Source organism: Pan troglodytes, chromosome 11, assembly GCF_028858775.2.
Source record: "Pan troglodytes isolate AG18354 chromosome 11, NHGRI_mPanTro3-v2.0_pri, whole genome shotgun sequence".
Lineage (NCBI taxonomy): Eukaryota > Metazoa > Chordata > Mammalia > Primates > Hominidae > Pan > Pan troglodytes.
This window is the reverse complement of record NC_072409.2, coordinates 100263511-100291346: the sequence shown is the minus strand read 5'-3', so window position 1 is coordinate 100291346 and position 27836 is coordinate 100263511. Positions and strand designations below refer to the sequence as shown.

General features: G+C 38.5%; 1 protein-coding gene across 7 annotated transcripts in view; it reads left to right on the top strand.

Annotated features, from left to right (window-relative positions):
• Window positions 1-27836, top strand: part of CCDC171 (coiled-coil domain containing 171) — a 443650-nt gene that overhangs the window by 85672 nt on the left and 330142 nt on the right. For all 7 annotated transcript variants that reach the window (XM_054658718.2, XM_054658719.2, XM_001149040.8 and 4 more), the window contains one exon: window positions 9213-9359. In XM_054658718.2, coding sequence (XP_054514693.1) covers window positions 9213-9359 — 147 coding nt within the window. The remainder of the gene's footprint in view (window positions 1-9212; window positions 9360-27836) is intronic.

Here is a 27836-nt window from a genome sequence, read left to right as displayed (position 1 = left end):
ATTCAATGCTTTTGTGGGCTGATCAAAACTCTGCCTTAGCCTTTGCTTCCTACTTGCACAGAGCCTTAAGGTCAGCCAGAGATGAGAGACTGGGGCCTTCTCAGGGACTAGGCTTATATATAGACTTGCACTTGCATGGTTTTCTGGATGCCAGGAATATGTCAGAGCTTTTCAAAGGCTATATATGTGCCTGGTTCTCTGTGGCTGGGGCTTTTGGGGAGCTCCAACTCTGTTCTTCTCTCCTTCCCCACAGTGCTGGCTAGGCTGCTGGATTCCATAAGCTACTACTTTTCTGAGGCAATTGATTTTTGAAGCTATCAGGAGCTGGTGGGGTGGGCATGAGAATAGTACAAGTTAAAATGCCACAAATCTCACTATTCTTATTGAGATTCAATTGATTTCCCTGAATAAATGCTTTTTGGATTACTGCAAGTTTTTGGTTAATTTAAAGAGTTAACGAGAAATTAGATTCAGATAATTTTTGCCAGCGTTCTTGTTGCTTTTATGAAGGAAAGGATTTTTGGTGCTACCCCATTCTGGAGCTGCTTATGTTCTTTGAGGATATTTTGAAGTTTTCTTGTTTTTAAATACCCATTTCTCTTAGGTTGCCCCTCCCCCTTTAACATTATTTGATTTAGATTTTATCTTCATGTTTGATAATTTTTAAAAGTATCATGTTTTCTCATTTTAAGAGTGAAGGACTAAAAAGTTTCTTAGAAACTTTGAGTGTCTGGGTGAGGCTTTTCAGCCATGATCTTTACTATAGGATTGTTTGGCTAGATATAATCCTTCCCCCTTCCCCATCTAACTTAAGAAGTAGAAAATAGAAAAGCTGAATAGTATGGAGCATTAAATAGATTGAGTCAGTGTCAAAATTGCTGGCCCATATTGTTTTACCAATGAATAAAAAGAAACATTAAAGGAGCTAATAATTCCAGTTTTATGTAAACTCCTCTACAGAATGGAAACATCTTGATAGCATAATCTTGATACCAAACTGACAAGGATACAAGAAAAGATAATTATAGCTAATCTCAGTTATGAATATATATGCAAAAATATTATACAAAATATTAGCTAACCAAATGTAGCAAGATTTTAAAAAGATAAAATATAAAAGACTTTATACAATTAATGTCAGGAGGGTTTAACATTACAAAATCAATCAATATAATTCTAACTCAATGTAGTCAGTTAATTAATGTAATATAACTTTTCTTCATATAGAATTTCTAAGTATCTCTACTCTTGAGTAGAATTCCTAAACATCTCTACTATTTCAGGAAAACATCTTTTTCCGTGAAAACATGTTTGTGTGTTTGTATGTGTCTATATCTGTGTGTGTATTTATATTCATATCCAAGAATACAGTAGAAATTATCATATAATATTAAGTGACTACCAGACCTCTGCATTGAAAATGTGATTGTTAGGTCAGAATTTTATCTAAATCTTGAAATACTCTTAAATAAAAGCTATTTGGCAAGTAATATTAAATATAGATCAACTATCATAGCAGTAATATAGTAATATATCACCAAAATAAACATCATAAGCCCTAACTGATTGGCCTTTGATTTTCCAGGTTCTTTTTTTTAAAAAAGGATTAAATTTAAACTTGGTGGAATAGTGGGCATACTCTTTGTTTATTGCAATGGGATTTACATGATTATGTGTTGTGTTTCTACATGATTTGTCAGTAAAATGGGAATCACGTGTGATTTTTTTTTTTTTTTTCTTCAGACAGGGTCTCACTCTGTCACCCAGGCTAGAGTACAGTGGCATGATCTCAGCTTGCTGCAGCCTCTGCCTCCTAGGCACAAGTGATCCTCCCACCTCAGCCCTCCAAGTACTGGGACCACAGGCATGCGCCACAACGCCAGCTAATTTTTGTTTATTTATTTATTATTTTGAGATGGAGTCTCGCTCTGTCGCCCAGGCTGGAGTGCAGTTGTGTGATCTTGGCTCACTGTAACCTCCACCTGCTGGGTTCAAGCGATTCTCTTGCCTCAGCCTCCCGAATAGCTGGGATTACAGGTGTGTGCCACCACACCTGGCTAATTTTTTGTACTTTTAGTAGAGACAAGTTTTCACCATGTTGGCCAGGTTGGTCTCGAACTCCTGATCTCAAGTGATCTGCCCCCCTTGGCCTCCCAAAGTGCTGGGATTACACGTGTGAGCCACGACGCCCAGCCATTTTTGTTTATTTTTTAGGGATGATGTTTTGCCATGTTGCCCATTGTGGTCTTGAACTCTTGAGTTCAAGGGATCTACCCACCTTGGCCTCAAAGTGCTGGGATTACAGGAGTGAGCCACTATGCCTGGCCTATGATTTTCTTTTATAAATAAATCTCATGAGACTTCCTAAATAATTTATTTTACTATTTTATTTATTTTACTATATAAAATACTATATAAAATAGTTTCGATCAACTAGGATATAAGCATCTTTTGGTTATAGACTCCATTTTGTTATTATTTCAAATTATTTGGTTTATGGTTAACCATGTAAATTGCTATTTATTTACTTTAAAGTAGACAAGTATGTAAGTCAATGACTGAAAGTTGCAGATTATGTATTTGTAATTTAAGAAGGCATATAATTTAACAGTGACTGAATTAATACTGGGGCTATTGAGTGATTGAAGGAGGAGGACCTATCATATAGAATAATAGTCTTTTATACTTACGTAGTATAGTGCATAATGTTCTTAAAAGTGCTTTCATATATGAAAGTACTCTTATGAAAAAATGAGATTACATAAGGTTGTTCATAATACTGTTTGTATTTGGCCATTCTCACATTGCTATGAAGAAATACTTGAGACTGGGTAATTTATAAAGGAAAGAGATTTAATTAATTGGCTTATCATTCTGTATGCTTTACAGGAAGCATGGTGCTAACATCTGCTCGGCTTCTGGGGAGGCCTCAGGAAGCTTACAATAATGGTGGAAGGCAAAGGGGGAGCAGGCATGTCACATGGAATTTATGTTCCTCTCTATACTGGTTATTCTAGTTAGCAGTTCCTGTAATAACCTTTTATCAACGTTCTTAGGTTCTTTGCATTGTGTTAGAACATGCTCCTTTAGCTCAGAGGAGTTTGTTCCACCTTTTGAAGCCTACTTCTGTCAATTGCTCAATCTCATTCTCTGTTCAGTTTTGTGCCCTTGCTGGAGAGGTGTTGCGATCATTTGGAGGAGAAAAGTTATTCGGCTTTTGGAATTTTCAGCATTTTTGTGCTGACTTTTCCTTATCTTCGTGGATTTATCTACCTTTGATCTTTGAGGCTGATGACCTTTGGATGGGCTTTTTGTGGGAGGGTTTTTTTTTTTTTGAGATGGAGTCTTGCGCTGTCACCCAGGCTGGAATGCAGTGGCGTGATCTCGGCTCACTGCAAGCTCTGCCTCCTGGGTTCATGCCATTCTCCTGCCTCAGCCTCCCAAGTAGCTGGGACTACAGGTGCCCGCCACCACACCCGGCTAATTTTTTGTATTTTTAGTAGAGACGGGGTTTCACCATGTTAGCCAGGATAGTCTTGATGTCCTGACCTCCTGGTCCACCCGCCTCGGCCTCCAAAAGTGCTGGGATTACAGGCGTGAGCCACCGCGCCCGGCCTGCCGGGGGGGGTTCTTGATGTTGATGTTGATGTTGTTCCTTTCTGTTTGTTAGTGTTTCTTCTAGCAGGCCCCTCTTCTGATGGTCTGCTGCAGTTTGCTGGACTTCTGCAGGTCTGCTGCAGTTTGTAGGCCCTGTTTGCCTGGGTATTACTAGTGGAGGCTGGAGAACAGCAAAGATTGCTGCCTGCTCCTTCCTCTGGAAGCTTTGTCCCAGAGGGGCACCAGCCTGATGCCAGCTGGAGCTCTCTTATATGAGGTGTCTGTCAATCCCTTTTGGGAGGTCTCTCCCAGTCAGGAGGCAGGGGGGTCAGGGACCCACTTGAGGAGGCAGTCTGTCCTTAGGAGAGCGGGTGCGCTGTGCTGGGAGAATCCCCCTTGTCAGGATCAGCCGCTGTCTTCAGAGCTGACAGGTAGGAAAGATTTAAGTCCACTGAAGCTGCGACTGCAGCCGCCCCTTCCCCCAGGTGCTCTGTCCTACCAGGATGAGAGTTTTATCTGTAAGCTCCTGACTGAACTGCTGCATATCCTGCAGAGATGCCCTGCCCAGTGAGGAGAAATCCAGAGAAGCAGTCTGGCCACAGCCACGTTGCTTTGCTGTGGTGACTGTGCCCAGTCCAAACCTCCCAGTCTCCTTAGCACTATCAGGAGAAAACCACCTACGAAGGCCTCAGTAATGGCGGTCGCTGCTTCCCCCACCAAGCTCGATCATCCCAGGTCGACTCCAGACTGCTGTGCTGGCAGTGAGAATTTCAAGCCAGTGGTTCTTAGCTTGCTAGGCTCCGTGGGAGTGGGACCTGCTGAGCTAGACTTCTTGGGTTCCTGGCTTCAGCCCCCTTTCCAGAGGAGTGGACGGTTGTCCTTTCTCACTGGAGTTCCAGGTGCCACTGGCATACGAAAAAACTCCTGCAGCTTGGTGTCTGCCCAAACAGCCGCCCAGTTTTGTGCTTGAAACACAGGGCCCTGGTGGCGTAGGGTCACGAGGGAATCTCCTGATCTGCGGATTGCAAAAATCCATGGGAAAAGCGTAGTACTCAGGGCGGGTAGCACAGTCCCTCCCCACTTCCCCTGGCTGGCTGGGGGAGGGAGTTGCCCTAGCTCCTTGCACTTCCAGGGTGAAGTGACGCCCCACCCTGCTTCTGCTTGCTCTCCATGGGTTGCACCCAGTGCCTAACCAGTCCCAGTGAGATGAACTGTGTACCTCAGTTGGAAATGCAGAAATCACCCACCTTCTGCGTTGGTCTCGCTGGGAGCTGCAGACTGCCGCTGTTTCTATTTGGCCATCTTGGCCCCTCCCCACCCTGTCCAGTGGTCTTTACGTTACTGCTATTGTAATTGTTTTGGGGCACCATGAACCATGCCTGCATAAGGTGATGTACTTAATTTGTAAATATATGTGTTCTCACTACTCCTCTGTCCAGCCGTTCTTCCAGCTCTCCCTCTCCTCTGGCCTCCCTACTCCTTGAGACAGAACAGTGTTGAAATGAGGCCAGTTAACTCTCCAATGTCCTCTAAGTGTTCAAGTGAAAGGAAGGCTCACACCTGTTTCATTTTAAATCAAAAGCTAGAAATGATTAAGCTTAGTGAGGAAGGAATGTTGAAAACCAGGACAGGCCAAACGCTATGTCTTTAGTGCCGAACAGCCAAGTTGTGAATGCAAAGGAAAAGTTCTTGAAGGAAATTAAAAGTGCTACTTTAGTGAACACATAAGTGATAAGAGAGCCAGCCATTCTTATTGCTGACATGGAGAAAGTTGTAGTGGTCTGGATAGATCAAACCAGCCACAACTTTCCCTTAAGCCAAAGCCTAATTTAGAACAAGACCCTAACTCTCTTCAATTTGATGAAGGCTGAGAAAGGTGAGGAATTTGGAGAAGAAAAGTTGGAGGCTAGGAGAGATTGGTTCATGACGTTTAGGGAAATAAGACTTCCACATAATATAAAAATGCAAGGTGAAACAAGTGCTTATGTAGAAGCTGTAGCAAGTAATCCCAAAGATCTAGCTAAAATAATCGATGAAGGTGGCTACACTAAACAACAGATTTTCATTGCAGACAAAACAGTCTTCTATTGGAAGGTGTCATCTAGGTGTTTCAGAGCTAGAGAGGAGAAGTCAGTGCCCAGCTTTAAAGCTTCAGAGGACAGGGTGACTCTCTGGTTAGGGGCTAATATTGCTGGTGAGTTTAAGTTGAAGCCATTGCTCATTTACCATTCTCCAAATCCTAGGGCCCTTAAGAATTATGCTACATATACTCTGCCTGTGCTCTATAAATGGGACAACAAAGCCCAGATGACAGCTCATCTCTTTACAGAATATTTAACTGAATATTTAAGCCCACGGTACCTGCTGCTCAGAAAAAAAAGATTCTTCTCAAAATATTGTTTGTTAACAATGCACTTGGTTACTGAAAAACGCTGATGGTTATGTACAAGCAAGTTAATGTTGTTTTCATCCTTGCTAACACAACATCCATTCTGCAGCACATGCATCAATGAAGAATTTTGACTTTCAAGTCTTATTACTTAAGAAATACATTTCATAAGGCTATAGCTGACATAGATAGTGACTCCTTTGATGGATCTAGACAAATTAAATTGAAAACTTTCTGGAAAGGATTTGCCATTCTAGATGCCCTTAAGACCATTTGTGATTCATGTGAGGAGGTCCAAATGTCATCATTAACAGGAGTTTGAAGGAAGTTGGTTCCAGTCCTTATGGATAACTTTGGGGGTGGGGGCAGGTTTAGACTTCAGTGGAATAAGTTACTGTAGGTTAGAAATAGCAAGATAATTAGAATTAGAAGTGGAGCCTGAAGATGTGACTGAATTGCTGCAATCTCATGCATTCATAAAACTTGAATGGGTGAGGAGTTGCTTCTTATAGATGACCAAAGAAAATAGTTTCTTGAGATGGAAACTCCTCCTGGTGGAGATGCTGTGAACGTTACTGAAATGACAGCAAAAGATTTAGAATATTACATAAACTTAGTTGCTAAAGTAGCCATAGGGTTTCAGTTTTGAAAGAGGTTCTACTGCTAGTAAAATGCTATCAAGCAGCATTGCATGCTACAGAGAAACCTTTTTGAAGAAAGAGTCAACCAATGTAGCAAACTTCTTTGTTGCCTTATTTTAAGAAACTGCCACTGACTGCCCAGCCTTCAGCTGCTACCATCCTCATCAGTCAGCAGTCATCAACAAACATTGAGTTAGGACCTTCCATCATTAAAGATGATGACTTCCTGAAGGGCCAGATGTTGGTTAGCATTTTTTTTTTTAGCAGTAAAGTATTTTAATTTTATTTATTTATTTTTGAGACAGAGTCCTGCCCTCTCGCCCAGGCTGGAGTGCAGTGGCGTGATCTCGACTCACTGCAATCTCTGCTTCCTGGGTTCAAGCGATTCTCCTGCCTCAGCCTCCCATAGTAGCTGGGATTACAGATGTGCGCCACCACATCTGGCTATGTTTTGTATTTTTAGTAGAGATGGGGTTTTGCCATGTTGGCCAGGCTTGTCTCGGATTCCTGGGCTCAAGTGATCCGTCCGCCTTGGCCTCCCAAAGTACTGGGATTACAGGCGTGAGCCACTGTGCCTGACCTCAATAAAGTATTTTAAAATTAAAATAAATACATTTTTATATATAATGCTATTGCACACTTAATAGATTACACTATAGTGCAAACATTACTTTCATTTGCAATTTTTTGGAAACCAAAAATTGATGTGACTCACTTTATTGCAATATATGCTTTATGGCAGTGGTCTGGAACTGAACCAGCCATATCTCTAAGGTATGCCTGTGTTAAGAAGTCTATTACCTGAAGGAAGTAATTATTAAGAGTTCATGTATAGCGTGCTATAGAATAGTAATCTTATGAATAAGGGGATTCATAAGAATAAGAATAAGGAATTGGAATCTCAGACCAGTCAGAATGGCTATTATTAAAAAGTCAAAAAATAACAGATGCTGGCGAGGTTGTGGAGAAGAGGGAACACTTATGCATTATTGGCGGGAGTGTAAGTTCATTCAACCATTGTGGAAAACAATGTGGCGATTCCTCAAAGAACTAAAAACAGAACTATCTTTTGATCCAGCAATCCCATTTCTGGGTATATACTCAAAGGAATAGAAATTGTTCTACCACAAAGACACGTGGCATGCATATGTTCATTGCAGCACTATTCACAATAGCAAAGACATGGAGTCAACCTAAATGCTTATCAGTGTTAGACTAGATAAAGAAAATGTGATATATATACACCATTAAATACTATGCAGCCATAAAAAAGAATGAGGTAATATCCTTTGCAGGAACATGGATGGAGCTGGAGGCCATTATCTTTAGCAAACTAACACAGGAACAGAAAACCAAGTACCACATGTTCTCACTTCCAAGTGGGAACTAAACAATGAGAACACATGGACACAAAGAGGGGAACAACATACACTGGGTTCTGCCTGAGGGTGGAGAGTGGGAGAAGGAAGAGGATCAGAAAAAATAACTTTTGGGTTCTAGGCTTAGTACCTGGGTGATGAAATAATCTGTACAACACATCCCTGTGACATGAGTTTACCTATATAACAAACCTACACATGTACCCGTGAACCTAAAACAAAAGTTAAAAAAATAGAAATAAGAAATTGGAAATATGAAATAAAAGTTGAATTTAAAATGTTTCTTCATCTCTTCACTGTGGACTTAGGATGCTGGATGTTTTTCAAACTAGAATCTTTGATAGAGAATTATATTTGATGTTTGTAACATACTCAGATTCTAATGGTATCTTTTGAGTGGCTAGGTATTCTTGGAAGCATATATAAATATTCATGTGTGTTTGTCCATGAATAACGTTACTCTGGTGAGGGAAATGTGGGAAAGAGGGCTTTGTTAAAGGCCTTAAATGACAACAGTGAATCTAGATTAGTTACTGTGGAGAATGCCTTTGATATTTGTGTTAACTTTACTTTTGAACTTTTTCAATAAAATTCAACTCCCATTTCTGTGTTTAGTTGGGAAAGGGGATTGAGAGATTTTAGTATAAGACTACCTGAAGTTATTTCTTTTTCAATAGCTAAGCAAAGATTTGAAAGCTTTTTGAAAATCCAAGAGGAAATGAAACACAGCCATCTAGTGGATGCAATTTTAAAAGCTGTAAGCATGTAATTTAAGTACCGTGAGCTCATGTAAGCATTATAAACATTATTAGGCATTCAAGTTAATCATTTCTTATTATAAAAAGGGCAATATACATTTAAAAATTTTAATGAGAAGGGGAAACATAATATATGATAGTTGAACAACTGCATTATATAAATACCTTCAGAGGTCAGTTAAACTAATGTAACTTTCTCATATGCTATAACATTTTCTGTTGTAATATTAATCAGAGTTTTTGAATTCTAAAACTTCAGTATTGCTTTTTAAACACATGGACATTCTGAAACATTGATGGAAAATATCTAGGCCTCTTTTGCCTATATAAATTAACCTATTATTATGGTTGAAGCACAGATTTAGTTACTCACTGTCTTCTATTGGAGTGACTCTTAGTCACTGATGGCTTATAAACTTTATTGATGCAAAAATGAATTATTTTCCAGGAGCAAGATACTGCTGTGCAAAATATGCATAAGAAAGTAGAAAAATTAGAAACAGAACATATGGACTGCTCTGACCTTTTACGGCGACAAACAAGTGAACTTGAATTTAGCACTCAACGAGAGGAACGCCTTAGAAAAGAATTTGAGGTACATTTTCTCATTCCTTTATAACATATATGCGTACAAACTTTCACACACGCGCGCGCGCGCACGCACACACACACATAAAACCCATTCCGTGATTTAAGATTAGAGAGTTTTACTCTGTGATAATATATAAAACTAATTTTAGGGGCACTTATTTATAATGTATATTTGGCTTCTTTGAAAATTTTTGTATCTGAGTATTTTCTGTTTTGCCCTAGTTTAAAAAAATCTGTTCACTTTTGAACAATTAACTCTCATGGAATATTTGGGAAGTTTGAGAGTAATTGTTTACATTATTAGGTTGAGAAAGCAACACAGGAAAAGTTTTGGTTTACATAGGTTCTAAATCATAAAAGTAATTTTACATTTTAATTTTGTAGTTTGAATCATGTATGGTTTTGTGGAATGCTTTTCAGATGAGACTTTACTTGGGAAAGGAGCATCAATTTACAGATGAAAAACAGGATTTTTATTCGTGAATGATACTGAAAATAACTTTTAATCTTAAGAGAAATCTAATTGATTTGTTAGTTCATCTTTTTAAAATTTCTCTTTGCTTTGTGGGAAATGAAATATTTAAACAGATAAAGAAGTTTTGTCCTAAACATAATTTGTAATCTTTATTAGGCAAATAAATACTTATGAAGAGTATTTAATGGCAAAGTGCTAGAGTTAACACTTATTAAACTCACTGTGTCACTTAACACTGTTAAGAACAGCAATAAGGATTATAACTTTTGGGAGGAAGGAAGTGTGATTCCTAATATTTTTAGATGTTATGTAAATAAAATGAATAGTAAAATCAACTTTGAAATTATTGACACTAGTAAAAACATTCAATAAGGAGGCTAGGCAGAAAATAATGTATGACAACTTTTTAAAATTAATTTTTTATTATACTTTAAGTTCTAGGGTACATGTGCACAACATTCAGGCTTGTTACATATGTATACATGTGCCATGTTGGTGTGCTGCACCCATTAACTCATCATTTACATTAGGTATATCTCCTAATGCTATCCCTCCCCCCTCCCCCACCCCATGACAGGCCCTGGTGTGTGATGTTCCCCATCCTGTGTCCAAGTGTTCTCATTGTTCAATTCCCACCTATGAGTGAGAACATGCGGTGTTTGGTTTTCTGTCCTTGCAATAGTTTGCTCAGAATGATGGTTTCCAGCTTCATCCATGTCCCTACAAGGGACATAAACTCATCATTTTTTGTGGCTGCATGGTATTCCAGGGTGTATATGTGCCACATTTTCTTAATCCAGTCTATCATTGTTGGACATTTGGGTTGGTTCCAAGTCTTTGCTATTGTGAATAGTGCTGCAGTAAACATACAAGTGCATGTGTCTTTATAGTAGCATGATTTATAATCCTTTGGGTATATGCCCAGTAATGGGATCACTGGGTTAAATGGTATTTCTAGTTCTAGATCCTTGAAGAATTGCCTCACTGTCTTCCACCATGGTTAAACTAGTTTACACTCCCACCAAAAGTGTCAAAGTGTTCCTATTTCTCCACATCCTCTCCAGCACCTGTTGTTTCTTGACTTTTTAATGATTGCCATTCTAACTGGTGTTAAGATGGTATCTCATTGTGGTTTTGATTTGCATTTCTCTGATGGTCAGTGATGATGAGCATTTTTTCATGTGTCTGTTGGCTGCATAAATGTCTTCTTTTGAGAAGTGTCTGTTCATATCCTTCGCCCACTTTTTGATGGGGTTGTTTGATTTTTTCTTGTAAATTTGTTTAAGTTCTTTGTAGATTCTGGATATTAGCCCTTTGTCAGATGGGTAGATTGTAAAAATTTTCTCCCATTCTGTAGATTGTGTGTTCACTCTGATGGTAGTTTCTTTTGCTGTGTAGGAGCTCTTTAATTTAATTAGATCTCATTTGTCAATTTTGGCTTTTGTTGCCATTGCTTTTGGTGTTTTAGTTATGAAGTCCTTCCCCATGCCTATGTCCTGAATGGTATTGCCTAGCTTTTCTTCTAGGGTTTTTATGGTTTTAGGTCTAACATTTAAGTCTTTAATCCATCTTGAATTAATTTTTGTATAAGGTGTAAGGAAGGGATCCAGTTTCAGCTTTCTACATATGGCTAGCCAGTTTTCCCAGCACCATTTATTAAAGAGGGAGTCCTTTCCCCATTTCTTGTTTTTGTCAGGTTTGTCAAAGATCAGATGGTTGTAGATGTGTGCTGTTATTTCTGAGGGCTCTGTTCTGTTCCATTGGTCTATATCTCTGTTTTGGTAGCAGTACTATGCTGTTTTGGTTACTGTAGGCTTGTATTATAGTTTGAAGTCAGGTAGTGTGATGCCTCCAGCTTTGTTCTTTTTGCTTAGGATTGTCTTGGCAATGCGGGCTCTTTTTTGGTTTCATATGAAATTTAAAGTAGTTTTTTTCCAATTCTGTGAAGAAAGTCATTGGTAGCTTGATGGGGATGGCATTGAATCTATAAATTACCTTGGGCAGTATGGCCATTTTCACGATATTGCTTCTTCCTAACCATGAGCATGGAATGTTCTTCCATTTGTTTGTGTCCTCTTTTATTTCATTGAGCAGTGGTTTGTAGTTCTCCTTGAAGAGGTCCTTCACGTCCCTTGTAAGCTGGATTCCTAGGTATTTTATTCTCTTTATAGCAATCATGAATGGGAGTTCCACTCATGATTTGGCTGTTTGTCTCATATTGGTGTATAAGAATGCTTGTGATTTTTGCACATTGATTTTGTATCCTGAGACTTTGCTGAAGTTGCTTATCAGTTTAAGGAGATTTTGGGCTGAGACGATGGGGTTTTCTAAATATACAATCATGTCATCTGAAAATGGACAATTTGACTTCCTCTTTTCCTAGTTGAATACCCTTTATTTCTTTCTCCTGCCTGATTGCCCTGGCCAGAACTTCCAACACCATGTTGAATAGGAGTGGTGAGAGAGGGCATCCCTGTCTTGGGCCAGTTTTCAAAGGGAATGCTTCCAATTTTTGCCCATTTAGTATGATATTGGCTGTGGGTTTGTCATAAAGAGCTCTTATTGTTTTGATATACATCCCATCAATACCTAGTTTATTGAGAGTTTTTAGCATAAAGGGCTGTAGAATTTTGTCAAAGGCCTTTTCTGCATCTATTGAGATAATCATGTGGTTTTTGTCTTTGGGTCTGTTTATATGATGGATTACATTTATTGATTTGTGTATGTTGAACCAGCTTTGCATCCCAGGGATGAAGCCCACTTGATCATGGTGGATAAGCTATTTGATGTGCTGCTGGATTCAGTTTGCCAGTATTTTGTTGAGGATTTTTGCATCAATGTTCATCAGGGATATTGGTCTAAAATTCTCTTTTTTGTTGTTGTGTCTTTGCCAGGCTTTGGTATCAGGATGATGCTGGCCTCATAAAATGACTTAGGGAGAGTTCCCTCTTTTTCTAATGATTGAAATAGTTTCAGAATGAATGGTACCAGCTCCTCCTTGTACCTCTGGTAGAATTTGGCTGTGAATCAATCTGGTCCTGGACATTTTTTGCTTTGTAGGCTATTATTATTGCCTCAATTTCAGAGCCTGTTATTAGTCTATTTTCGTATTCAACTTCTTCCTGGTTTAGTCTTGGGAGGGTGTATGTGTCGAGGAATTTATCCATTTCTTCTAGATTTTCTAGTTTATTTGCGTAGAGGTGTTCATAGTATTCTCTGATGGTAGTTTGTATTTCCGTGGGATCAGTGGTGATATCCCCTTTATCATTTTTTGTTGTGCCTATTTGATTCTTCTCTCTTTTCTTCTTTATTAGTCTTGCTAGCTGTCTATCAATTTTGTTGATCTTTTCAAAAAACCAGCTCCTGGATTCATTGATTTTTTTCAAGGATTTTTTGTGTCTTTATCTCTTTCAATTCTGCTCTGTTCTTAATTTTTTCTTGCCTTCTGCTAGCTTTTGTATGTGTCTGCTCTTGCTTCTCTAGTTCTTTTAATTGTGATGTTAGGGTGTCAATTTTAGATCTTTCCTGCTTTCTCTTGTGGGCATTTAGTGCTGCAAATTTCCCTCTACACACTGGTTTGAATGTGTCCCAGAGAGTCTGGTATGTTGTGTCTTTGTTCTCATTGGTTTCAAAGAACATCTTTATTTCTGTCTTCATTTCGTTATGTACCCAGTAGTCATTCAGGAGCAGGTTGTTCAGTTTCCACGTATTTGAGCGGTTTTGAATGAGTTTCTTAATCCTGAGTTCTAGTTTGAATGCACTGTGGTCTGAGAGACAGTTTGTTATAATTTCTGTGCTTTTATATTTGCTGAGGAGTGCTTCACTTCCAACTATGTGGTCAATTTTGGAGTAAGTGTGATGTGGTGCTGAGAAGAATGTATATTCTGTTGATTTTGCATGGAGAGTACCGTAGATGTCTATTAGGTCTGCTTGGTGCAGAGCTGAGTTCAATTCCTGGATATCCTTGTTAACTTTCTGTCTAGTTGATCTGTCTAATGTTGACAGTGGCGTGTTAAAGTCTCCCATTAGTATTGTGTGGGAGTCTAAGTCTCTTGGGTTAGACCCTAAGAATCATGGGTTTAGGGAAGCCGTATTGTGTAGGGTGATAAGGAAATGTTAAAAGGTTTCACTGGGGAGGGAGCCAAGATGGCCGAATAGGAACAGCTGCGGTCTACAGCTCCCAGCGTGAGCGACGCAGAAGACGGGTGATTTCTGCATTTCCATCTGAGGTACTGGGTTCATCTCACTAGGGAGTGCCAGACAGTGGGCGCAGGACAGTGGGTGCAGCACACCATGCACCAGCCGAAGCAGGGCGAGGCATTGCCTCACTCGGGAAGCGCAAGGGGTCACGGAGTTCCCTTTCCTAGTCAAAGAAAGGGGTGACAGGCGGCACCTGGAAAATCGGGTCACTCCCACCCCAATACTGCGCTTTTCCGACCGGCTTAAAAAACGGCGCACCAGGAGATTATAACCCGCACCTGGCTCAGAGGGTCCTGTGCCCATGGAGTCTCACTTATTGCTAGCACGGCAGTCTGAGATCAAACTGCAAGGCGGCAGCGAGGCTGGGGGAGGGGCGGCTGCCATTGCCCAGGCTTGCTTAGGTAAACAAAGCAGCCGGGAAGCTTGAACTGGGTGGAGCCCACCACAGCTCAAGGAGGCCTGCCTGCCTCTGTAGGCTCCACCTCTGGGGGCAGGGCACAGACAAACAAAAAGACAGCAGTAACCTCTGCAGACTTAAATGTCCCTGTCTGACAGCTTTGAAGAGAGCAGTGGTTCTCCCAGCATGCAGCTGGAGATCTGAGAATGGGCAGACTGCCTCCTCAAGTGGGTCCCTGACCCCTGACCCCTGAGCAGCCTAACTAGGAGGCACCCCCCAGTAGAGGCAGACTGACACCTCACACGGCCGGGTACTCCTCTGAGACAAAACTTCCAGAGGAACGATCAGACTGCAGCATTAACGGTTCACGAAAATCCGCTGTTCTGCAGCCACCGCTGCTGGTACCCAGGCAAACAGTGTCTGGAGTGGACCTCTAGCAAACTCCAGCAGACATGCAGCTGAGGGTCCTGTCTGTTAGAAGGAAAACTAAGAAACAGAAAGGACATCCACACCAAAAACCCTTCTGTACATCACCATCATCAAAGACCAAAAGTAGATAAAACCACAAAGATGGGGAAAAAACAGAGCAGAAAAACTGGAAACTCTAAAAAGCAGAGCGCCTCTCCTCCTCCAAAGGAATGCAGTTCCTCACCAGCAACGGAACAAAGCTGGATGGAGAATGACTTTGACGAGTTGAGAGAAGAAGGCTTCAGACGATCAAACTACTCCGAGCTACAGGAGGAAATTCAAACCAAAGGCAAAGAAGTTGAAAACTTTGAAAAAAATTTAGACGAATGTATAAGTAGAATAAACAATACAGAGAAGTGCTTAAAGGAGGTGATGGAGCTGAAAGCCAAGGCTCGAGAACTACGTGAAGAATGCAGAAGCCTCAGGAGCCGATGCTATCAACTGGAAGAAAGGGTATCAGTGATTGAAGATCAAATGAATGAAATGAAGCAAGAAGGGAAGTTTAGAGAAAAAAAGAATAAAAAGAAACCAACAAAGCCTCCAGGAAATATGGGACTATGTGAAAAGACCAAATCTATGTCTGATGGGTGTACCTGAAAATGACGGGGAGAATGGAACCAAGTTGGAAAGCACTCTGCAGGATATTATCCAGGAGAACTTCCCCAATCTAGCAAGGCAGGCCAACATTCAGATTCAGGAAATACAGAGAACGCCACAAAGATGCCCCTCAAGAAGAGCAACTCTAAGACACATAATTGTCAGATTCACCAAAGTTGAAATGAAGGAAAAAATGTTAAGGGCAGCCAGAGAGAAAGGTCGGGTTACCCACAAAGGGAAGCCCATCAGACTAACAGTGGATCTCTCAGCAGAAACTCTACAAGCCAGAAGAGAGTGGGGGCCAATATTCAACATTCTTAAAGAAAAAAATTTTCAACCCAGAATTTCTTATCCAGCCAAACTAAGCTTCATAAGTGAAGGAGAAATAAAGTCCTTTACAGAAAAGCAAATCCTGAGAGATTTTGTCACCACCAGGCCTGCCCTAAAAGAGCTCCTGAAGGAAGCACCAAACATGGAAAGGAGCAACCGGTACCAGCCACTGCAAAATCATGTCAGACTGTAAAGACCATCAAGGCTAGGAAGAAACTGCATCAACTAATGAGCAAAATAACCAGCTAACATCATAATGACAGGATCAAATTCACACATAACAATATTAACTTTAAATGTAAATGGGCTAAATGCTCCAATTAAAAGACACAGACTGGGAAATTGGATACAGTCAAGACCCATCAGTGTGCTGTATTCAGGAAACCCATCTCACATGCAGAGACACACATAGGCTCAAAATAAAAGGATGGAGGAAGATCTACCAAGCAAATGGAAAACAAAAAAAGGCAGGGGTTGCAATCCTAGTCTCTGATAAAACAGACTTTAAACCAACAAAGATCAAAAGAGACAAAGAAGGCCATTACATAATGGTAAAAGGATCAATTCAACAAGAAGAGCTAACTATCCTAAATATATATGCACCCAATACAGGAGCACGAAGATTCGTAAAGCAAGTCTTGAGTGACCTACAAAGAGACTTAGACTCCCACACAGTAATAATGGGAGACTTTAACACCCCACTGTCAACATCAGACAGATCAACGAGACAGAAAGTTAACAAGGATATCCAGGAATTGAACTCAGCTCTACACCAAGCAGACCTAATAGACATCCACAGAACTCTCCACCCCAAATCAACAGAATATACATTTTTTTCAGCACCACACCACACCTACTCCAAAATTGACCACATAGTTGGAAGTAAAGCTCTCCTCAGCAAATGTAAAAGATGAGAAATTATAACAAACTGTCTCTCAGACCACAGTGCAATCAAACTAGACCTCAGGATTAAGAAACTCACTCAAAACTGCTCAACTACATGGAAACTGAACAACCTGCTCCTGAATGACTGCTGGGTACGTAACGAAATGAAGACAGAAATAAAGATGTTCTTTGAAACCAACGAGAACAAAGACACAACATACCAGAATCTGTGGGACACATTCAAAGCAATGTGTAGAGGGAAATTTATAGCACTAAATGCCCACAAGAGAAAGCAGGAAAGATCCAAAATTGACACCCTAACATCACAATTAAAAGAACTAGAGAAGCAAGAGCAAACACATTCAAAAGCTAGCAGAAGGCAAGACATAACTAAAATCAGAGCAGAACTGAAGGAAATAGAAACACAAAAAACCCTTCAAAAAATTAATGAATCCAGAAGCTGGTTTTTTGAAAGGATGAACAAAATTGATAGACCGCTAGCAAGACAAATAAAGAAGAAAAGAGAGAAGAATCAAATAGATGCAAGAAAAAATGATAAAGGGGATATCACCACCGATCCCACAGAAATACAAACTACCATCAGAGAATACTATAAACACCTCTTCGCAAATAAACCAGAAAATCTAGAAGAAATTGATAGATTCTTGGACACATACACCCACCCAAGACTAAACCAGGAAGAAGTTGACTCTCTGAATAGACCAACAACAGGCTCTGAAATTGTGGCAATAGTCAATAGCTTACCAACCAAAAAGTCCAGAATCAGATGGATTCACAGCCGAATTCTATCAGAGGTACAAGGAGGAACTGGTACCATTCCTTCTGAAACTATTCCAATCAATAGAAAAAGAGGGAATCCTCCCTAACTCATTTTATGAGGCCAGCATCATCCTGATACGAAAGCCGGGCAGAGACACAACCAGAAAAGAGAATTTTAGACCAATATCCTTGATGAACATTGATGCAAAAATCCTCAATAAAATACTGGCAAACTGAATCCAGCAGCACATCAAAAAGCTTATCCACCATGATCAAGTGGGCTTCATCCCTGGGATGCAAGCCTGTTTCAATATATGCAAATCAATAAATGTAATCCATCATATAAACAGACCCAAAGACAAAAACCACATGATTATCTCAATAGATGCAGAAAAGGCCTTTGACAAAATTCAACAACGCTTCATGCTAAAAACTCTCAATAAATTAGGTATTGATGGGACGTATCTCAAAATAATAAGAGCTCTTTATGACAAACCCACAGCCAATATCATACTAAATGGGCAAAAACTGGAAGCATTCCCTTTGAAAACTGGCCCAAGACAGGGATGCCCTCTCTCAGCACTCCTATTCAACATAGTGTTGGAAGTTCTGGCCAGGGCAATCAGGCAGGAGAAGGAAATAAAGGGTATTCAGTTAGGAAAAGAGGAAGTCAAATTGTCCCTGTTTGCAGACGACATGATTGTATATCTAGAAAACCCCATCGTCTCAGCCCAAAATCTCCTTAAGCTGATAAGCAACTTCAGCAAAGTCTCAGGATACAAAATCAATGTACAAAAATCACAAGCATTCTTATACACCAATAACAGACAAACAGAGAGCCAAATCATGAGTGAACTCCCATTCACAATTGCTTCAAAGAGAATAAAATACCTAGGAATCCAACTTACAAGGGATGTGAAGGACCTCTTCAAGGAGAACTACAAACCACTGCTCAATGAAATAAAAGAGGATACAAACTAATGGAAGAACATTCCATGTTCATGGGTCGGAAGAATCAATATCATGAAAATGGCCATATTGCCCAAGGTAATTTATAGATTCAATGCCATCCCCATCAAGCTACCAATGACTTTCTTCACAGAATTGGAAAAAACTACTTTAAAGTTCATATGGAACAAAAAAAGAGCCCGCATCGCCAAGTCAATCCTAAGCCAAAAGAACAAAGCTGGAGACATCATGCTACCTGACTTCAAACTATACTACAAGTCTACAGTAACCAAAACAGCATGGTACTGGTACCAAAACAGAGATATAGATCAATAGAACAGAACAGAGCACTCTGAAATAATGCCGCATATCTATGACTATCTGATCTTTGGCAAACCTGAGAAAAACAAGCAACACAGAAAGGATTCCCTATTTAATAAATGGTGCTGGGAAAACTGGCTAGCCATATGTAGAAAGCTGAAACTGGGTCCCTTCCTTACACATTATACAAAAATTAATTCAAGATGGATTAAAGACTTAAACGTTAGACCTAAAATCATAGAAACCCTAGAGGAAAACCTAGGCATTAGCATTCAGGACATAGGCATGGGCAATGACTTCATGTCTGAAACACCAAAAGCAAAGGCAAGAAAAGCCAAAATTGTCAAATGGGATCTATTTAAACTAAAGAGCTCCTACACAGCAAAAGAAACTACCATCAGAGTGAACAGGCAACCTCCACAATGGGAGAAAATTTTTGCAACCTACTCATCTGACAAAGGGCTAATATCCAGAATCTACAATGAACTCAAACAAATTTACAAGAAAAAAACAAACAACCCCATCAAAAACGGGGCGAAGGACATGAACAGACACTTCTGAAAATCAGACATTTATGCAGCCAAAAAAACACATGAAAAAATGCTCACCGTCACTGGCCATCAGAGAAATGCAAATCAAAATCACAATGAGATACCATCTCACACCAGTTAGAATGGCAATCATTAAAAAGTCAAGAAACAACAGGTGCTGGAGAGGATGTGGAGAAATAGGAACACTTTTACACTGTTGGTGGAACTGTAAACTAGTTCAACCCTTGTGGAAGTCAGTGTGGCGATTCCTCAGGAATCTAGTACTAGAAATACCATTTGACCCAGCCATCCCATTACTGGGTATATACCCAAAGGACTATAAATCATTCTACTATACAGACACATGCACACGTATGTTTATTGTGGCACTATTCACAATAGCAAAGACTTGGAACCAACCCAAATGTCCAACAATGATAGACTGGATTAAGAAAATGTGGCAGATATACACCATGGAATAGTATGCAGCCATAAAAAATGATGAGTTCGTGTCCTTTGTAGGGACATGGATGAAATTGGAAATCATCATTCTTAGTAATCTATCGTGAGAACAACAAACGAAACACCGCATATTCTCACTCATAGGTGGGAACTGAACAATGAGAACACATGGACACAGGAAGGGGAACATCACACTCTGGGGACTGTTGTGGGTTGGGGAAAGGGGGGCGGGTTAGCTTTAGGAGATACACCTAATGCTAAATGACGAGTTAATGGGTGCAGCACACCAACATGGCACATGTATACATATGTAACTAACCTGCACATTGTGTACATGTACCCTAAAACTTAAAGTATAATAATAAAACAAAAGAAAGCAAAACCCAAACACACACAAAAAAGAAAAATAATTTAAAATTTTTTTAACTTTAAAAAAAATTAAAGATATAATTTGAATAATAAAAAAAAGTTTCTTTGGAAAATTTTGAAACATTACAATCTATAGGTCTTTTCTCTGTATTTCTTTTATTTCTACAAAGGGATATCTGCTAGTTTCAGGTTTGATGGTTAGAAAATGGAAGAAGGAAATGGAGGAAGAATCTGGTTATCATGCTGTTTAGTGTGCAGACATCTCCCTGATTTTGGTCTGGTGCACCCCTCTTCCTCTCTCTCCATGTGTATTTCTGTGTTCAGCTTCTGGTTCAGATTTATATTCTTCAGATAATAAACCTTTGTGCGAGGGCTAGGGTAGGGTATTTGTTTGGCTACTTGGGGTAAGGGTGGATGCCTTGAGGTCTAACTTCTTACAGCGATGAGTAGAAAAACCACTTTATTGAGATGTAATTTGCATATTATAAATTTGTCCATTTAAAGTGTACAATTCAGTGGTTTTTAGTGTATTCACAACATTGTGCAACCATTACTATAATCCATTTTGGAACATTTTCATCACACAATAAGAAACCCTGCTCATTAGCCATCACTTTCCTATTCCCCTTTCCTCTCATCCCTAAGCAAACACTACTTTCTGTCTTTATAGATTTGCCTATTCTAGACATTCCTTACAAGTGGAACTACAATATATGGTCTTTTCTGACTGACTTCTTTCACTTAGCATAATGTTTTCAAGGTTTGTCCATGTTGCAGCATGTATTCGTGCTTCATTCTTTTTTATGCCTGAATGATATTCTGTTGTGTAATATATATTTTGTGTCTCTGTCCATCAGTTGATGGACGTTTGTGTTTGTATTTGTCAGGGTTCTCTAAAGGGACAGAACTAATATTATATATGTATATGTGAAGGGGAGTTTGTTAGGAGAATTGACTTACACTATCACAAGTTGAAGTTCCACAATAGGCCATCTGCAAGCTGAGAAGCAAGGAAGTCAGTCCAAGTCTCAAAATCTCAAAAGTAGATAAGCCAGCAGTGCAGCCTTCAGTCTGTGGTCGAAGGCCTGAGAGCCCCTTTTTATCATTTTATGTGCTTATTAGCCATTCATATATCTTCTTTGGAGAAATAGCTATTTACACCCTTGTCCTTTTTAAAAATGGATTGTTTGTACTGTATATATATATAAATCACGGTGTAAGTCCAAGAGTCTAAAAATTGAAGAACTTGGAGTCTGATGTTCCAGAGCAGGAAGCATCCAGCACGGAGAAAGATGAAGGCTGGAACACTCAGCAAGTCTCCCCATTCCACTTTCTTCTGCCTGCTTTTTTCTAGCCTTGCTGGCAGCTGATTAGATGGTGCCCACCCAGACTGAGGGTGGGCTGCCTCTCCCACTGCACTGACTCAGATGTTAATTTCCTTTAGTAACACCCTCACAGACACACCTAGGAACATTACATCCTTTAATCCAATCAAGTTGACACTCAGTATTAACCATCACAGTGTTGTTTCCACTCTTTCAGCCATAATGAATAATGCCACCATGAACATTCGTGTACAGGTTTTTGTGTGGATATGTTTTCAGTTGTCTTTATGATATATCTAGGAGAGGAATTTCTGGGTCACATGGTAACTATATGGTTAACATTTTGAGGAACTGTCAGTTTGTTTTGTACAGTGGCAGCATTTTACATTCCCACCAGCAAGGTATAAGGGTTCTAGTTTCTCTAGATCCTCACCAACAGCTGTTATTGTCACTCTTTTATATTACAACCGCTGTAGTAGGTGTGAAATGGTACCTTATTGTGGTTTTGATTTGCATTTCTCTGATGATTGATGATGTTGAATATCATTTTATGTGCTTATTAGGCATTCATGTATCTTCTTTGGAGAAATAGCTATTTAGACCCTTAGACCCTTGTCTTTTTAAAACTGGATTGTTTGTACTGTGTATATATATATATATATCTATAAGATGCTAACAATGGAGGAGACTGGGTATGGAGTAGGTAGATGGACTTACCAACGGAAATGCCAAATACGAACTTGGCAAGGATAAAATTCCTCATACTCTAACCACACATGGGTTATTTTTTACAAGATTACAGAAGGAATAAAAATATGAAATTATATTTGAAATAGTATTTTAACATATTTTCTTGTGCTGAACATCTTTTTAGGCCAATAAATTCAGAAATTCATTATATTTTATATCATCATTTTTAATACTATGGTTTGTAGATGGCGTACTAAAAAAGGATTAAGGGCCAGGAGCTGTGGCTCATGCCTGTAATCCCAGCACTTTGGGAGACAGAGGTGGGCAGATCACTTGAGACCAGGAGTTCAAGACCAGCCTTGGCAACATGGTGAAATATCATCCCTACAAAAAATACAAAACTTAGCCAAACATGGTGAAATGTGCCTGTAGTCCCAGCTGCTTGGGAGGCTGAGGTGGGAGGATCACTTGAGCCTGGGGAGTTTGAGCCTGCAGCGAGCTGTGATCGTGCTACTGTACTCTAGCCTGGGCAACAAAGTGAGACCCTGCCTCAAAAAAAAAAAAAAAAAAAGGTTTAGGATAGAGTTAATGTTCTGAATATTAGAATTTAAAAGATCACTTAGAAGTCACTTAAGGATGCTAGAAAACTCTATCATCACTAAAAACATTTTATTAATTGTGTTATAGTTGTGAGGCTGTACTATGTAATAACGAATTTTTTTTTTTTTTTTAGGGTTCTTGGTAAGGCAGTTTTGACTCAGTTAAGAAAATATCGGCTGGGCGTGGTGGCTCATGCCTGTAATCCCAGCACTTTGGGAGGCTGAGGTGGGCCTATCACTTGAGGTCAGGAGTTTGAGACCAGCCTGGCCAACATGGTGAAACCCCATCTCTATTAAAAATACAAAAATTAGCCAGGCATGGTGGCACTCGCCTGTAATCCTAGCTGCTCTGGAGGCTGAGACAGCAAAATCACTTGAACCTGGGAGGTGGAGGCTGCACTGAGCCGAGATTGTGCCACTGCACTCCAGCCTGGGCAACAGAGCAAGACTCTATCTCAAAAACAAAACAAAAGAAAAAGTAATAAAACGCACAGAAAAAAGAAAATATCTAAATCTAAACTTTAAGATGTGGTTGTGCACAACCCGGTATTGACTTTTTTCTGTAAAATACTTAAATTTCCTCAATATCTGTTTTTATTGGTTGATGTTATAGGTATAATATTATTATAGACTGGTTTTATTTTTACTTTTTAAAATTTTTTTGTTTATTTTATTATTATTATTTACTTTAAGTTTTAGGGTACATGTGCACAATATGCCGGTTAGTTACATATGTATACATGTGCCATGCTGGTGTGCTGCACCCATTAACTCGTCATTTAGCATTAGGTATATCTCCTAATGCTATCCCTCCCCCCTCCCCCCAACCCACAATAGTCCCCAGAGTGTGATGTTCCCCTTCCTGTGTCCATGTGATCTCATTGTTCATTTCCCATCTATGAGTGAGAACATGCGGTGTTTGGTTTTCTGTCCTTGCGATAGTTTACTGAGAATGATGGTTTCCAATTTCATCCATGTCCCTACAAAGGACACGAACTCATCATTTTTTATGGCTGCATACTATTCCATGGTGTATATGTGCCACATTTTCTTAATCCAGTCTATCCTTGTTGGACATTTGGGTTGGTTCCAAGTCTTTGCTATTGTGAATAGTGCCGCAATAAACATACGTGTGCATGTGTCTTTATAGCAGCATGATTTATAGTCCTTTGGGTATATAACCAGTAATGGGATGGCTGGGTCAAATGGTATTTCTAGTTCTAGATCCCTGAGGAATCACCACACTGACTTCCACAATATTTTTACTTTATGTTTTTTTCTTCACTGCTGTGTAAATACTTTTCATAATACCAGGTCTCTGCTTTTGGAGAACTTGAAGCTTTGAAGGTAGTCTAGATAGTCTTTATTTTTCTTCTATTTGTAAGAATTTTACAAGTGGAGAGATTTAGTCTTCTAAGTTACCTATGATTTCTCATATTTAGATTCTTTTTAAAAGCTTTGCTTTATATTATATATTGTGTTGTATATTAGTTAGTATATTTTATGTTGGCTGTTTGACCACATAGTGCCATAATGAACAAGAAGTTAAATTTCTGGAGAGCATTTTATGTTAGTTTTACACTCAATTGCGGAGACAATCACTACCAGTAATACTAGGTACTTAAGTAATTGTTAGTGGTATTTTTAAAAGAATTAAGGTAAGATGGGATAATAATAAAGAAGAAGTTGTTAAAATTTTAATTTAATAAAGTACATTATTTAATATCAGCAATATCAAACTAAAGCAACTACTAAAATAGACATTTAGCCTAATGAATGTTTTAAATTCTAGTGAAGCTTTTTAACAGTTGCATTTCTTGAAAGGTGATTTTTTTTATGTGCCTGAGCCAAAGAAGTTTTTATATATATGAAACATATATATAAAATAATTTAAAAATCTTATAAGCTTTATATCACTGTGTCTTAATCATCTTAACATGGATCAATGCTTTCTTAGATTAAAAAAAAACAAACAAACTCCCAATCCAATTTTATAAATGCAGTACTGGATACCATAGAATCAAGGGAAAAGCGAACTGGAAAAAGAAATATCCATGGCTTTTATAAACCTCTTTACAACTAGGGGGGTTTATTATCATGGGAAATAAGCTTAACTCAATAAGAAAAGAGAAAAGAGAAGATGCAAACCTAATTCTGAGAGAACTGAAGAATCTTCTGAAGATTATGGTAGAGAGAGAACAGTCTTTGCAAATAAATTCTGAATTGCTTCTGTCAGTCATATTCTATATTATAGTAACATAAAAAAGGGTAAAAGGTAGCATCTTTCTCTAAATGCGTACTATCTTCAAGTGAAAAAGGAAAAGAAAGTTGTATTTTACCTTTCATAATTGTTGATAAAGACCACCTTGTATGATTCATCTTTTTAAAGCCATCATGTGTTTGTAGGAATCATTTTCAAAGGTCCATTTGCATAGATTACTAACTATAAAATAGGTAAATGATGAAATCACCTGTGTTATACAGTCATAGGTATTACACATTTAAATGCAGCATTTTATGTTTATAATAAATTTTAAGATTGGAACTTCAGTTAAAAATTTGGTAAATACTCAAGTTTTTTTTGCCAGAAAAGGTAGAGATAATTTTTAAAGAAGGTAAATCAGTTTATTATCATGTTAATCAGAATTTGCGACCACAAATTCTGTTCCTGATATTTCTTATTTTTATTATCTGTGGGTTTTTTGATTATACCTAGAAGTAATAAAACTTTTTCTTCATTAAACTCTTTTATAATCTGAGTGGTATACTTCACTTCTTGCTGAATAAAAAAATTACAGTGTTCTCCAGTTTATTTCTATTGTCAGCCTATTGTCCTCATATATCCCTTCTGAAACCGTTAAGGCTCTGTTACCATCCTCAGTGACTTTAACTCTGAATTTTCTACCTTCAGAACTGCATAGTTAATCATGATCAAGATGACTGGCACAGAGAACTCTGAATCTTTCTATGTTCTGCTATGCTTTATATGAGCCTGTTTATGTAAAATAATCTAGGGGATTCTGGAAAACAAGTATGTTTTGGCCATTAATAAAACAGTTACAGATGAATTGTAGTTCAGAGAAGTAAGTAGAAGGAATATCCTTTAGCGACAAATGAGTTTTTGTCTACAACACAGGTCCTTTGCTTACTCATAATGGAAATGCTTATAGATGTGTCAGGACTCGTTTTGGCCTTTGGGCCAAGGACCTAGTATGGCATCTGGCATATAGTAGGTACTCTATAAATAATGTTCCATTCTGCTTTTTAGTTGACCTATATAGTAAAATAAGTATCAATGAGATCATCATGAAAAGTTATAAACCTATTCATTTGTTTTTAATAATCTTTTGTTTTTATGCACTCACATTTGTTTAATGGGATTGAATATAAATGTAAAATCTTTGGACTTCTGTGAGGGTAGAATAAAGTGGATAGGACTTCCTGACCAGTTCACTTCCAAGACCAGTTGGACTTCCTTCCTGTTCTCTTTTACATGGCAGTTCCCGTGTTCTGAGTCACAAAGCAGCATTAATTTTGTCTCTGAGTCGTTTTTCTAATGTACTGTGCTGGCCACATGGAAAGTAGGAGAGCTACTTAAAAAAAAACACCACCTTCAAATTAGAATGCCTTATTAAGATTTAAAATATTATGTATCATACGAGGCCCCTTATGTAAAATATATCATGTTATTTTAAAAGTCAAATGAGAACATACACGAGAGTTCTTTGAAAACTGTAGCATATTAATATTTAACTCTAGGCATAATCTCCTCAGTGACATTAATGTAAATACACTCTGTCATGTAGAAGTGACATTAGAAATATAAATGCTTTCATTTAAAAAGCCAACATTGAAGGTCAGACTAATTGAATAATATTATTGTTTCTTAACATGTTTGATTAGAACAAGGATGATAAATAGTAAAGGGCTTATAGACAGTTCTTAATTATGACCCTTCAATTTATGACTCTAGCGATTAAGTGATTTAATACTGTGATGCCTGTTTTACAAACACTTATCAAATACTTGGAGACTCTGACCCTCTGAGGCATCTTTTTTGGTAATAAAAATCCTTTGAGACCTTCTGTTTAAGGGCTCAAAAGATAGTATTAACAAGTATGCCCCCCTTCCCTGCCCAGGTAAAGAATAAGTGTTATATTTAAATATTAACATGCATATAATAAAATATTAACAGCTATTAAAATGTAACAAAATAAAATACACTTATCATTAAAATAAGCATTGTAGAATTAATCAGTCTATGATGATTCAGTCCCTTGGAATCACCTTTTTGTAGATGGATTATTACTATATTTATTACTTATGAAAACATCTATTAAAGGGAATTATCAGGTGATAAAATCTGGAAAAATAATCATTTTCTATTTATACAAGTTATTGATACATTTGGGGTAAACTTTGTGCAACTAATGAGGAAACTAACATACAACACAGTCCTGAGGAAATCATTAACTAGTATGTACTCATGATAATTCATCTCATTTTTCTTGATGTCTATTTTAGTGGACTAAATTTCATATCTCAGTTTTTCTGCTTGACTAATTGTTTTAAGTTCAAATCCTCTAAGCTGAATATATTTGGGGATAACAGAATGTAGTAGAAACTGTTTTGTTTACTCAATCTTTCAGCACATTCATTGTACACATATGTTTTCATAACTTTTGTGAAACTTTTGGAAGAGGCCCATGGAAACCATAGAACCAAATGTGACGTGGAGAACATCTGGGTATGTTTGGTTAGTTCTGCTGCTGAATTGGAGTCTTCAGCTCATTCCTGGTTTATAATAAAGTAACATGTATCAAAGGGTTGGATAGGAGACATTCTTCTCTATATTGCCCTCTTCAAAGACTGAAAACCCCCTTTTCTTAAGTGTACTAGATGATCTAATTGGGCTTAATATGATTTAGTGAGATATAAATTACACCAAAAAAGAGGTAGAGTAACACCTACTATTTACTAAAATAAAAATCTCTTGGCAGTACATTGCTGTAGGAAAGGACATGGCAGTCAGCTTATAAATGACAAAATATGTGATAACTTTGTGTTACATACAGAACTGTTGTTTGGCTAGGCGTAGTGGCTCA